Source organism: Phasianus colchicus, chromosome 11, assembly GCF_987193195.1.
Source record: "Phasianus colchicus chromosome 11, bPhaCol1.hap1.1, whole genome shotgun sequence".
Taxonomy (NCBI): domain Eukaryota; kingdom Metazoa; phylum Chordata; class Aves; order Galliformes; family Phasianidae; genus Phasianus; species Phasianus colchicus.
In genome coordinates, this window is record NC_143446.1 from 11383553 (window position 1) to 11396163 (window position 12611).

The 12611-nt window shown below is 46.6% G+C and overlaps 1 protein-coding gene across 8 annotated transcripts in view; it reads right to left on the reverse strand.

Moving 5' to 3' along the window:
- Nucleotides 1-2292: 2292 nt before the first annotated feature.
- SLC41A3 (solute carrier family 41 member 3) overlaps nt 2293-12611 on the reverse strand; it is a 130335-nt gene continuing 120016 nt past the window's right edge. For all 8 annotated transcript variants that reach the window (XM_090148235.1, XM_090148236.1, XM_090148234.1 and 5 more), the window contains 6 exons: nt 11325-11471; nt 9015-9159; nt 8258-8337; nt 6404-6538; nt 5383-5531; nt 2293-3149 (listed from right to left, as the gene is read on the reverse strand). In XM_090148235.1, the coding sequence (XP_090004361.1) occupies nt 2964-3149; nt 5383-5531; nt 6404-6538; nt 8258-8337; nt 9015-9159; nt 11325-11471 (842 nt within the window). In that variant the 3' untranslated portion in view covers nt 2293-2963. The remainder of the gene's footprint in view (nt 3150-5382; nt 5532-6403; nt 6539-8257; nt 8338-9014; nt 9160-11324; nt 11472-12611) is intronic.

The window sequence follows — 12611 nt, forward strand, 5'->3', positions numbered from 1 at the left end:
CCTGCTGGGATTTACTGAAGGCTTTAAAAGCAGAGGATCCTGCAGGCATTTAACACCAAACCTCTGCTTTGAATGGGAGGGAAATACTTGGCTACCTTTGCAGTCCCAGCAGTGCTGCCCATCACTGCGTGCTCAGCCTGGGAGAAGCAGGCTGAGGTGCAGGTTCAGGAACGCTGATCCAAGCTCTGCTCCAGGATACCATACTGCCTTTGTCAGCAAGTGCTCTCTCTCATTTGCACCAGGAAAAAAAGAAAAGGAGGAAGGAAAAAATGTAAACAGTCTGCGTGGCCAAATAACTGGCCTTTTGCTGCCCCTGAAAAAGGGGGAAAAAAAACCCAACCCTTTTATTAAAACCATGTCCTTTGGTTATGTCATTGGTCTTAAAGCTGGAAGCAATTTTAAGTGTGCTCCCCACACTGAGTGCACAGGCACAGGGCTGACATTGGCTGCCCACTGAGTACTGCACAGAGAACAGAGCCCCTGCGATGCACCCACCCCAGGTTCCAGCACCAGCATCTCTGTCCTGAGCCCAGCATGGGTCCACCCCCAGCCCAGCTGAGTAGCACAAGTAGGGCACAGATGGCCCCCATTACATGTTCCTGACTTTGCCTTCTGTCAACAGTTAAAACCACAGCACACAGAGTTCTGCCCAGGAATCACCCAATGAGGAATGACCCGGTGCCAAGGTGTTGGGTAATGGGGACTGATGCTGGAGGAGCATAACCAGATCACTGCACAGCTCTGGTTGGGGGCATTTGGGGGACTGGAGGGGACATGGGCAAAGCTGTGCTCTTAAAGGAGAGCACCTGAGAGCATGCAGAGGGCTGGGAGGATCTGCAGCCCAGCCTTGCCCTATTCACATTCACTGCAAAAGCATCAAGGCTGGAGAGGACCTCTCCAAAGCAGCAGGGACAGGCAGCAGAGTGGGGAAGACAAAGATGGAACAGGAGAAGTCATTTGCCAGGACTGCTCCAGACAGCACCACATTGAAGCTAACAAGGGTGTACAAAATAAAGTGCTAAGCTCAAGTTATTAAAATGTGTATCTCTTAGTGCAGCTCCCTCAGAGTGAGAATGGCAATCAGACCCTTTCTGTGCTACCCTGCGAGCCCCATAACCACTCAGTGCAGCTGTGTGCTTGGGGCTGACAGGTGGTGGGGAAAGAGAAAGGGGGAGAGGATGCTCCAAACTCTGACACTTCCCTGCCACAGAGCTGCTGCAAACACATCCTCCAGCTCAGTTGTGTGGGGTTATTTATCCTTCAGGAGGCTGGGAAAGGTAACAGCTTGTTTTTGTCCAGAGAGTGCTATTCCCCATGCTGAGTCTCCCAGCACTGAGGTCACCCCTGTGCAAGACCCCAGCCCTGCAGCAGGAGCAAAGGAACACTCACATCCAGCAGTCACCTAACACAGCAATTCCCAAGTACTGAAGAGCTGGCAGGGCCTTGAGCAAGACAAGGTTCCTTGACCCTCTCATCTCCCTGCTCCAAAACACACAAATGCAGGCTATTATTATAGGCAAAGTCCAGTGCAATTTGAACTACATTGTCAACTCCCAACTCCTAAGCATCTTGGAAGAAGCTATTGCTGCTTCGATTTCAGTCAGAATTGACTGCCCTCAGCCCCATGGGCCACCCCAGTACATTGCTGGGAAAACACGATAGCCACCCTGCACTGAGGATGCAAAGAGTCCTTAGCCAAATTCCCATCCTTATGCACACACATGGGTCCCAAATTCATTGTGCAAAGGAAGGATGGTGAGGTTGGAGAGGCAATAAGCTTTAATTCTAACCTGAAACATGGGCTGCCAAAGTCCATCGTTGGTTAGGAAACACCAATTTTGCTGAAGTCCTATTTGAATTGTGTTGTCCAACACTGACTGGAAGAGAGAGTAGCAAACAAGAACTTCATAGAGTCATATAATCATTGGAGTTGGAATGGACCTTTGAAAACCATCTGCTCCAATCCCTGCAACGCATATGGACACCTACAGCTCCATCAGGTGCTCAGAGCCCCTCCAGTCTGACGTTGAGTATCTCCACGGATGGGACATCCACCACTGTGTCAGTGCCTCACTGCCCTCACTGCAAAAAGCTTTTTCTTATATCCAATCTAAACATCCCCTTATTTAGTCTGAAACCATTTACCCTTGTCCTATCAGACCCCACTAAAGAGTCTGTCCCCTTTTTCCTTATAGCTTCCTTTTAGATACTGAAAGTTCCACCTGCAAAGTCTGAACTAGAAAGAGGTAGAGCCACAGCAAAGTAAAAACAGCCCTAAATCCACTGCATGGCATTTCTTAACCACTTTATTTGTGTGTGTGTGCGTTTCTATAAACATTTTAGCTAATGGACATTTCATAAACCGTAAAAACAAACCCAAAGCTCCTGCTCCCAAACCACAATAAATCCAGCTGGTCAGACAGCAGCAATGGTGCTGCGCAGGTAGGAGCTGTCTCTGTATCCTCCCACCAGGAGCCAGCAGGGCTCAGAGCCCATGTGTCTGAGTGATGGAGAAGGGAAAAGTTTAAAGACCAGGGTGCTCTCCTCCTCCAGGGAGAGAAAAGGGGTGAATGAACTATTTGGACTGTGAATGAGATTTGGACGGAGATGTGACATGGACTCACGGGATCGGATGCAGCCAATTCAGCAGGCTTTAGAGTGGCCTTGCAGGCTGTTTTGGTGCTGGGGACTGAAGCCAATCAAAATGCTCATCACCATATGGCACCAAATTCTCCTTAATGCTGCACTGGCTGGGTGCAGGTGTGAGCAGCGGGTGCCGCTTAAAACCAGCTTGCTCACGTGCAATGGTACAAAAGTCTGGGGGTGCTGACTCCTCCGGACGGGCAAGCCCAGCTTAAGGCACGATGGGGAGGAGAGGCAGGGCGGTGGGGTCCAACCCAGCCTCCAATGTCCCAGAGAATTGTGCCGTGTCGGATCAGTGACGTGGAGCAGCACGCAGTCCTTCAGTTGCCCAGGTTCATGTCTGCACCGTGAATGAGCCAAACCAGACGGAAACAGACGGCAAGGAATCCAGTGCCCAGGAGATCCCCCAGGGCAGTGAGGTAGGGGATGGAGAAATTATCGGGATCCAACGCCTTCCTCCACATCAGGCGCACAATGAGGTCGGCCACGTAGAGCAGGATTCCCACCTGGAGAGGCAACACAGGCACTACTGTGAGTAACAAGAAAGCAACACACAGCCTCCATCAGCTCACAGGCAAAATGTTGTGGCCATGGGCAAAATGACATGACCACAGCCAATGTGCCGGAGCCAATAAGCATCTCTAAGAGGTCTCCACCTCACCAGAGGATCAGTGTTTCTCTGCAGGACGAGGTTGCATTATATGGGTATAGTTGGCTTTTGCATCCCTGCAAACCCTACTGGCTCATGTCCTTGGGCACTGCATTGCCCAGTATCACCTATGGTGCCACAGCCCCCTGACAGCTGTCCTGGTGTAAGTTCATCAGCATTGCATGGGCCAAAAACAGGAGTCTGTCAACACCAAAAGCATCTCTCAAACGCACTCTTCTCACTTCCCATACCATGAATGCTCCTATTTGCTCCTATTCACTCCAGCAGGAACGGGACTGCTGCAAATATGCATGCAAACTCAAAGTATAAGTTTGTGGCCAGATTCTTTTCTCCTTCTTTTCTCTTTTCTTCCTTTGTTTTTTTTTCCATTAGAAATTCAGATCTCATTTACTTGGTTTTGCCTAATCTCAGTAGACAACGGGAGTTTGAGGCAGATTTTACATCAAAGTTATCCCAAGCAGCACTGACACATTAAAAAGAGAAAAACATTTCTTTTTTTCATCTCAACAATTTCAAAATCTTTGCTGTGATTTCTTTTAATTCCTATTTAGCTCCTGATTCTGATAAACAGATGGAGGAAAAAAAAAAAACAAACTTCTCTTAAAGATTAAAGACCATCTAGTTAATTGAATTAAGAGGGGAGAGAGAGAAAGTTTGCAATCCACTTCTGTGGTCCCTCCATAGGAGACCACAACCAAATAGGAACCAAAGGCAGAGCTGGCAGTTCTAAGGGAGAGGTGGGAGGAGAGACAGAGGGTGCAAATTAAATAAGCAGAATCACAGAAACTAAAGCTGGATAGAAGCTAAAGGGTTTTATATAGTCCTCCTTACATTTGAAACCCAGAATGTCATGTTTCATTTCTGGTGACCACAGAGAAAACATTAATCTGTCTCTTCCTACAGAAACTCAGCAGTTTAAACAAAGGCTGTTACCAGATTTTTCCCAAGCCTCTCCTCTTTAGACCAGCTAACCCCACTCCATTCAATTCTGAGGTCATATTTTCTGGGCCTCTGATCTTTCTCTCTGGGCTTCCTCTAGTTGACCCAAACTTCCCCCTCTCATTCTTTCTGGTTGCATTTATAAATTCTAATGGAGAGAAAGAATGAACCAGGCTGAGCACATTCTGGGCTCCCTGGGAGTCTTCCTGGGTCAGTGGCGTTGCTGGGATTCTGCTCTTTACTCTGTCATTTATTCAGCCTATTTTCACACTTGGCTTTGGTTGAGGAGTCACCTCAGTGAATAAAGAAAAGAATAAATATTTTTCTTTGCAAGGACAGCTGTGGTGCCGGGCTTAGGGTTGTGCAAAGGTCAAGAAAAACTGATTGTTTACACATGCAAGGAATTTACCCGTGGACACACAACTGTTTGTAAGGCAAAGCGAGAAGCCAGTTACCTCGCCCTGCAACCTAATGAATCACTGATTTAAAAGGGCAAGCAAAGCCAGAGCCTCTGTGACACGCACATGCATTTCTGAATGAGACGGCAAAGTTTACAGAGCAATGAAAACAGTGAAAGGGAACAGGCAGAGCAAATTGGATAACTGTCCATTGCTGACCCAGAACCTTCGCTTTCAGAGATGAGCTTCCCAGAGCTGGGCTTTTTCCCTTCACTACTGACACATTTGGCCCTGTCCGGAGGGATCCCCGTGTCTTTACTGTGATTTGTAAAACTGGTTTCAAAATGAGTAAGGAAACCTGCTGACTGGGGCTCATGGCCTCCCACTTGCTCCTTACTGGGATGACCAGTCACAGCCTAGGAATAACTGGGGCTTAGAAACTCAAGGAATGAATATGGTTAAAAAGGTCCAACATATAGCAAAAGGTACCTGCTTGCTATGTTTCCCTGCTTAATGCAGCTCAGCTTATGATAGTAATTTGTTCCTCATCTCATCACTAATCCCTCACTTAAAGGTAGCTGCACACTTATGGGAAAATTAGACCTTTGCAATCTGGGTATACAGAAGATAGAGGATGCTACACCTAAAATGAGTGGGGTCATTGCTAGCAGCCTGTCCAGCTAAGAATGTTTTGTTTTCATGGTATTTTTTGGATGAGAGTTTGGGGCTTACCTGCAGCAAAGCAGCAGTCAGATAAAACATCACAAAGGTGAAGGACAGAGATGTGTGGCCTCCTTGCAGCAGGTGGATGGTGTAGAGGAACACGAGGTGCCCTGGGACAACCAGGAGGAACAGGACTCGAGCTGACTTGGAATTCACCTCTGCAGAGGACAGACAGAAACAGTGATCGCAGTGGCTGCAGATGGTGGGGAGAGGACAGAACACGGCTGCGTGATGCAGTGATGGTAGGCAGAGTTGGGGCTGTCCCCTCCCACCAGACACATTGCTAATGCCTTTGCAGCAATTTGGAGCATCTGCAGCATCAACCCAGCATTTCTGTCTGTCACTGAAAACTGTGCCAAAGACGTGCTCCATGCTGATCCTCTCACTCTACATCTTTCACACACTCCTCTTCAGCAGCTCTCTGCCCCCCACTGATCCTGCTCTTGCTGCAGCCCACTTCCCCAGTTTTCAGTCTGCTCCAGCAGTAACTCCCAACCTAGCAGGGAAAATCAAGGGGAACCTGAAATCTGAAAGGACAACAGACTGAAATCCACTTTTGCCAATGTTTATGTTTATCCATTACTGAACATGGAGGAATTGTTGATTTTCAGCAAAGTTATGCTCTATTCGCTCCCCTTTCCACACTTGATGGCTCTAGGCTGGCCATGGGTAAAACAACCTTCCGTTGGATAACATTTGGGATTCCTTTTCAATTACTTTAAGTGCTCCCCGAAGAGCAGTTTCTTACATGTTAGGGAGCAAGTATGGGTTGATGGGTTAATGGTTGGACTTGATGACCTTAGAGGTCTTTTCCAACCTTAATGATTTCATGACTCTAAGTACACAGAAAAGCTTTTTTTCCAAGCTCCCACTGCACAGATGTTGCTCTCCAATCTGAGGATTTTCCCTGCAAGGGAGAAAGGGAGTTCTGCCTTTGAAACCCACCTAGTCCTTCTCCAACCAGGCTGGATAAAGGAGCTATCTGTGATGACGGGCCTTGAGACATGGACACCTAGGTTTCAAGGTCTACCTGATGAGAAGAATGTGGTGCATGGATTGGGCCAATTCTGCCTCATCTTGTATGGCAAAACTCCAGGCATGCTCCAGAAATGTAGGAATGTGGAAATGCGGCTGGCCTGGATGGCGACCAGATTCCCTCCAACACCTATGAGGACAAAACAGAGTAAACCTGTAAACCACCTGTACTGCGGCAGGAAATCCAGCCTTAAACTTAGCCCAAGATGTGTCATTCACTTACAAACTCTCTGGGAACAGCAGTGAGAGAAGGGGAAAAATCTGATCCCACTTGTCATGGTGATGCTGTGCTATTCACCTGGCAGGAACAGCTTTTAAAAATCAAGAAGGCTCCAGTGACCATCTCCTTCTGAATGCTTTATTGGAAACATTTTCCCTGGCTTCCCAGCACCAGCAGCAGATGCAACGTGGCTTCTGAAGATGATGCAATTGCACCTGGTTTGATGCAGTCTGTGAGAAACACCTGGGGAAAGCAGTGCAGGCAATGGCAGCTGCCGCTCACGGTCATCTCTTGGATTTACTCAGCCAGAGAAGCATTATTGTTTAAAAGACAACAAACATGGAGAATGATTATGTGTCTGTCTAAAGGCATCTGACACACTTGTCAAATGAGAAGAAATCATATGAGAATGAATCAGAGCCCAAATATGCTAGGTAATTAAAAGGCAATTAATTCCTTCCAGATTGATTAATTCCAGCAAACGTGAAAATGCTGCTATATTTTTTCAGCAGAAAATAGAGGGCTGATGATCTGCGGAGCAAATCTCCACCACCCTGAGTGTGTGCAGGGTAGAAATGACACAGAAAATTAACAGTGATCCAGATTCTACAGGCTTCTCACGTTTTCCCTGCCTTGCAGAAGGAAATACCTCATTGTTAAATGTGAGATTGACCTGAGTGGAATTGAAGGATGGGAGCTTTCTGAAACATACTTTGCAGGATTCCCCTGCACATGAAAAGCACAGAACTACCTGTACAAAAACACAGGGCATAACTGAGAGCAGCTCTGCCAAACAGTCCACCCAACCCCACATACTGGTGTCTGGGTCAGCCATTGTTCAGCACAACTGCTGTTGACGTACTTTCTTAATCAAGCTCTTTGGCTAACCATGCTGGAAAGAGATTGTCAGCAAGGCGTCTGTCTTCATGCAGATCCAGAAGGCGACAGCTGGGTGACGCCCTCTGACATTGCAAGAGGACACCATGCTTTGGCAGTGGCACGAGGCCAAGCCTTCCCTAGGAACATGGATTTTCCCTGGAATGAGTCTACAAGAAATACTGTAATGGTAGAAAAACAACCCAGTGGATCCTCTGAGATGCCAGCATCCCTGGTAGTTTATAGGTATGCATTCATGTGTGTATAAGAGAATTGTGAGACTTCACACAAATATAAATATACACACCAAATATATATATAATCTATATATATCATCTTGTATACATACACACATATCTATAATCTTAATATATTAATCTTTATCAACAATCTGTAAAGGCAATGATTGCACAGCTCAAATTGCTGAGTGGAGAGAGACATAGTAAATGGATTTATTGTGACATCCGTAGCAGATATGATATTATGAAAGTGAAGGTGTCAGCACTGCTATCACAGATACCCATCAGATGCTGTTAACCTTTTCAACAGCTCTATCATTTTTCAGACCTGCCTGCTATTTTGCACCAGAGATGCTTCAAAATACAAATAAGTAGGGATGTAATGGGGACCAGTAGCTTCACTTCCACTGGTGATGGGAGAGGGACTTCTGTGTGGATAACATAACCCTTGAGAAGAAGGGGGAGGAATAAATAAAAAACATGCGTATGTTTTATGATTATATATCCAACCTACCATTAATCACAGGTGTGAAAACTGCCATGCCTTCAAAGTTTGGGTCAGTTACAGTTTTGTCCAAGATGAGCCCACCAATGCTGTTAAAAAAGGACAGGCAAAGAAGGTGGATCAGTCTCTTCCCCAGGACAATTGCTATGCTGTGAAAACAGCACACCGAGATGAGTTACTGCTTCCTCCCCATTGCCAGTGCTGGAACATTCCCTATAGCAGATATTTACTCCTTTTACATCTGTTTTTACTGATAGATAGCCTTGCATTTTTTGTGCATGGCATAAGGAGATCAGGAACCTCTCCTTGAGCAAAACCGATACTAGCCAGGGAAGCTTTATCATCTTTGCCAAACTTCTGCTAAACCTTTATATTGATCTTAGCAGGGTTTTAAAACTCTCTCAGATCTCAGCTGGGTCTGAATGATGTAGCATGGGGGGGAATGAATCAGTCTTCATTTACAGCTGGATAAAGATGAGGCTGAAGTCTGACTGTTTGTGATGGTCATCACGCTTTTAGGTTTCCCGGCTGGAATAAATGATATGTGAATGCACGAGTGCAATTTAAACTGATGATTCCCGTCATCTGGGAGCTCTGTACCTCCATCTAACAGCCTGCTGGAGGGCCACCAATGGCTGAAAAGCACTGGATAAAAACCTTCTGCTGTTCCCTCTGGTTTTCCTTTCTATGACTTTCTACACGAGCATGGGATCTCCCTGCAGCATGCCCACTCGTGTGAGTTTGGGGAAGCAGTTTGTTGCCTTACCTGCTGATGCTCATTGCAACAATGACAGGCTGCCATCCAGACTTCAGAACTTCAGCAAGGGAAGGACTTTGCTTGGCAATAGCAACCCAGAGAGGGATCATGATAATGAAGACAGCACAGATCAGAGGTGAAAGGTATTTCATATCTGGCAAGGAAAAGAGATCTTGAATCAAACACTCCCGGCTTCATGGGTTGCCAAAAAATCATATTGAGTAAAGTCTGGAAGAAAGGCAGCAGGGCTCTGGCTCAGACTGAGAAACGTTAACAGAAAAATCACATGAACCAAGATGCCCCCCACATGACCACTTCACTACACTGCAGAAATCCATAATTAACCTCTGAAACTACTGCTAGAGGATGTTATTTGAAAATCAGCAGGATTCAAAGCAAGCTACGTTTGAAGATGAGCAAGTCTCCAACCTCATCTCTAACTAAGCAAGACAAAAAGTTACAAGCTTTCTGGCTTCAGGGTACAATTCAAACAGCAGGGCGAGGAGAGATCTCTCCTGTGTGCAAGCTGTACCACATTTAAGACAGACAGCTCATGACTTCACCTAAAACAAGAACTAATAGATACCTTTGGTGATAAGCTAGCACTCTCAGCAAGCAGCTGGCCTGCTTTATGGGGACAAATGCTCTCTTGAATGTATAAGCCAATTAAGATCCAGGGTTTATTTCATTCTAGCTTACATATGTTTTCATTAGGAGCTTTTTCCATTCAGTAGGGCCATAACCTTGGAGTGACCTTTAGAAGCAAATGAATTAAAAAATAAATGTGTGTGCAGCACTAAAAGAAAATAAACATGACTCAGAAGCATGAGAAACACCTTCAAGCAATGGGGATGATGCCAAACCTTTTGATATAAAAATGTTTCTTCAACAAAGCTCTCCATCTGGTCTCTGTGCCGGGGCCAACGCCAGCAGGCTGTAACACAGACTTTGCAGGTAATCTGGGAGACTGCAGGCTCTAAGCGTGCATTTTTCAAAACGACACTGCCAGGGCCTTGGGCTACCTGAGCAGCATTGATTTGATGATATCTTCCCCAGATCAAGGGCTCTTACATAAAGAGATGTGCTCTTTAAATGTGGCTTTAGTCAGCGCTGAAATGCAACCACTTCTGGCCGCTGTCTTGTCAGTGCACTTACACACCTGGAGTCATTTAGGATGGATGGGTTGTAGGACATTTAGCTGCTGTGCTGGGTCTCCTACCCCACTCTTGTTGTTTGGAGCAATTAATTACTACACACTGGGGAGGGAAATGGATTTATTCAACTGCCAACAATGCTGCCTTCCTTCTACCTGCCTCCCTTCCTGCTCTCAACAGCCAGGTGTCTGCGTGCACTGTATTACTCATATCAAGAGGCTGAAACTATTTAAACTACTCTGAAAACATCACAGATGCTTCTCTGGTCACAGCCACAGAGGTTATCGTGTTGTTCTGCCATGTGTTCCCTGGGAGATATTATCAGCAGCACAGCGATGGAAAGACAAATTAACCTCACGGGGCAGTGTGATGGCATCATGGAAAAACCCTAATAAAAAAAAAAGCACCTCTGAAGCTCAAGGAGAGCTGGGTAGAAGTGATCCATGTGCCTCTCCCTGCAATGTGTGCCTCCTCACTCAGTGGCACATGGAAGGAGTTATGCAAACTGGGAACAGCTGCTGTGCTGCTTCTACTCAGAGGCTGAAGCAACAGTTTAGATTTCAAATGGCATCAAGCTTTCTGAATCTTTTTATTTTCCTGTTTCTCTTCTAGGTTATGCTCATGGTAAATAGCTGAGCACTTTACAAGCACATATCACCAAGTTGCAATGTGTTTTGAGCTTTTCAGCATCAACAGGTGCCCAAGCCTCTGCCAACTATCAGCACAGCCAACCTCACAGCCACAACTCCTATAGAGTCTTGGGAGCATGACATGATCTCCCCAATTCCAACATGACATTACCTCATCCACCCATGGCTCTCCATAAAAGAAGATAGGAAAATATTCTTACAAATACCAAGACCCTGCAGTAGCTTTGTGAGGAAGGGCTTGCTACAAGCCACGCAGAAAGCAGCTATGCTGGACTTGTGACAGATGCAGGAAAAGTCAATGTCACACATGTCAACCTCCTGCTCTAAAGCAATACAATAAATGTTGGTCACATCTTTGAGAATTCCCAGTTGTGTCTCTTCGTCTCTGCCTTCCAGTTTGCAACTTGAAAAAATGTTTGTGGTCATTTTCTCACCCCTGTGGCATAAGAACCTTCATTCTGAAACATGCCAGAAATGGCTAAGTACCCTGCAATAATTCAACAAGGACTCAGTACCTATGTATTTGAAGAGCGTACTGCTGATTCCTGCCAGCAGGGAAAGGGTTATCAGGTCTCCAAGGCTTGCTGCTATGGGTGTGGCGATGTTGTCTGGGTTGATCCCAACTTTCCTGGCTCCGATGATCACGCCAATCATCACCAGACCTAGAGAAGACATAGAGCAGGCATCAGAGGGAGCAACCTGGTGTCTTTCACCCTGGAACTGCTATTCTGGCTCCCAGAGGGACGTGGGGTCTGGAAGAAGCAAGCAGAAGCAAGCAGCAGATTGCCCATAGTCGTACTGTGCAGCTATCGTCAGGAATTCATCTTCTTGCTTTCACCAGTCTGAAGGGCATCGCTCTGCCCTTATGAAGTTCACCAAAGGCCCACAGGCAAATTCCAGGGATCAAAGGAGATACTAGCAGGCAGCCCAAATGCAGCAGCTCCCCTCCTGAGCAGCCTAATCTCTGCTGCCTTGAAGCAGGACCAGGCACGAAGCACACTCATAGATAAGCACACAGCAGGCATGCAGCAGCCTCCTGGTGCCATCTCCTGCTCAGGATTCCACAGTACAAATATATTTTCCATATTAGACCATCATTTCGGAGAGTTTCAACCACATCACCAAAAAGAAGCAAGCTTTTCTAAGTTAAGGAAAAGCCTGACTCAGCCTTTCAGACCAGCCATCAGACCGAGCCCTCACAGCCCAGAGCCTCTGGTGCACGGAACGGCTTATGTTGGAGAAGATCTCAAAGATCATTTAGTTCCAACCCGCTGTCGTGGGCTGGTTGCCACCCCAGATCAGGCTGTCCAGGGCCCCATCCAACCTGGCCTTGAATGCTTCCATCCCTCCCCAGCTACAGACCCACCAGCTTCCCATCACACAGGCCCACACTGTGACCAAGTCCAGAGAGCAGACTAAAGCTGGCTGTTTTTAACGACTGCCTCACGCAGTGTTCCTCGTTAAAAGCATCTACAATCACCCTTTGACTCCCTCTCCAGGACATGCACTTGCTCTAATTTGTCCCTTTCCCTCAGAAAACGCATGGTACCCAATCCGCCAGTTCCCTCCATTCAGAGTGTCATGCTGCCCTCACATGGCAGACCCACAAAATGATCAGAGCTGATCTTCAACGATCAGAGCAGCTCCTCCCCATACAGCCCATCTTACAGCCAGGATTCAGGGGCACAGGAGCAGCCACAACCCTCTACTGTCCATCCTGAGCATGGTCTGGAGCTGTTTGCTAGCAAACTGACTCAATATTCAGCTTTGTGCACAGCATTAGTGTGTCCCCTCTCTGGAAA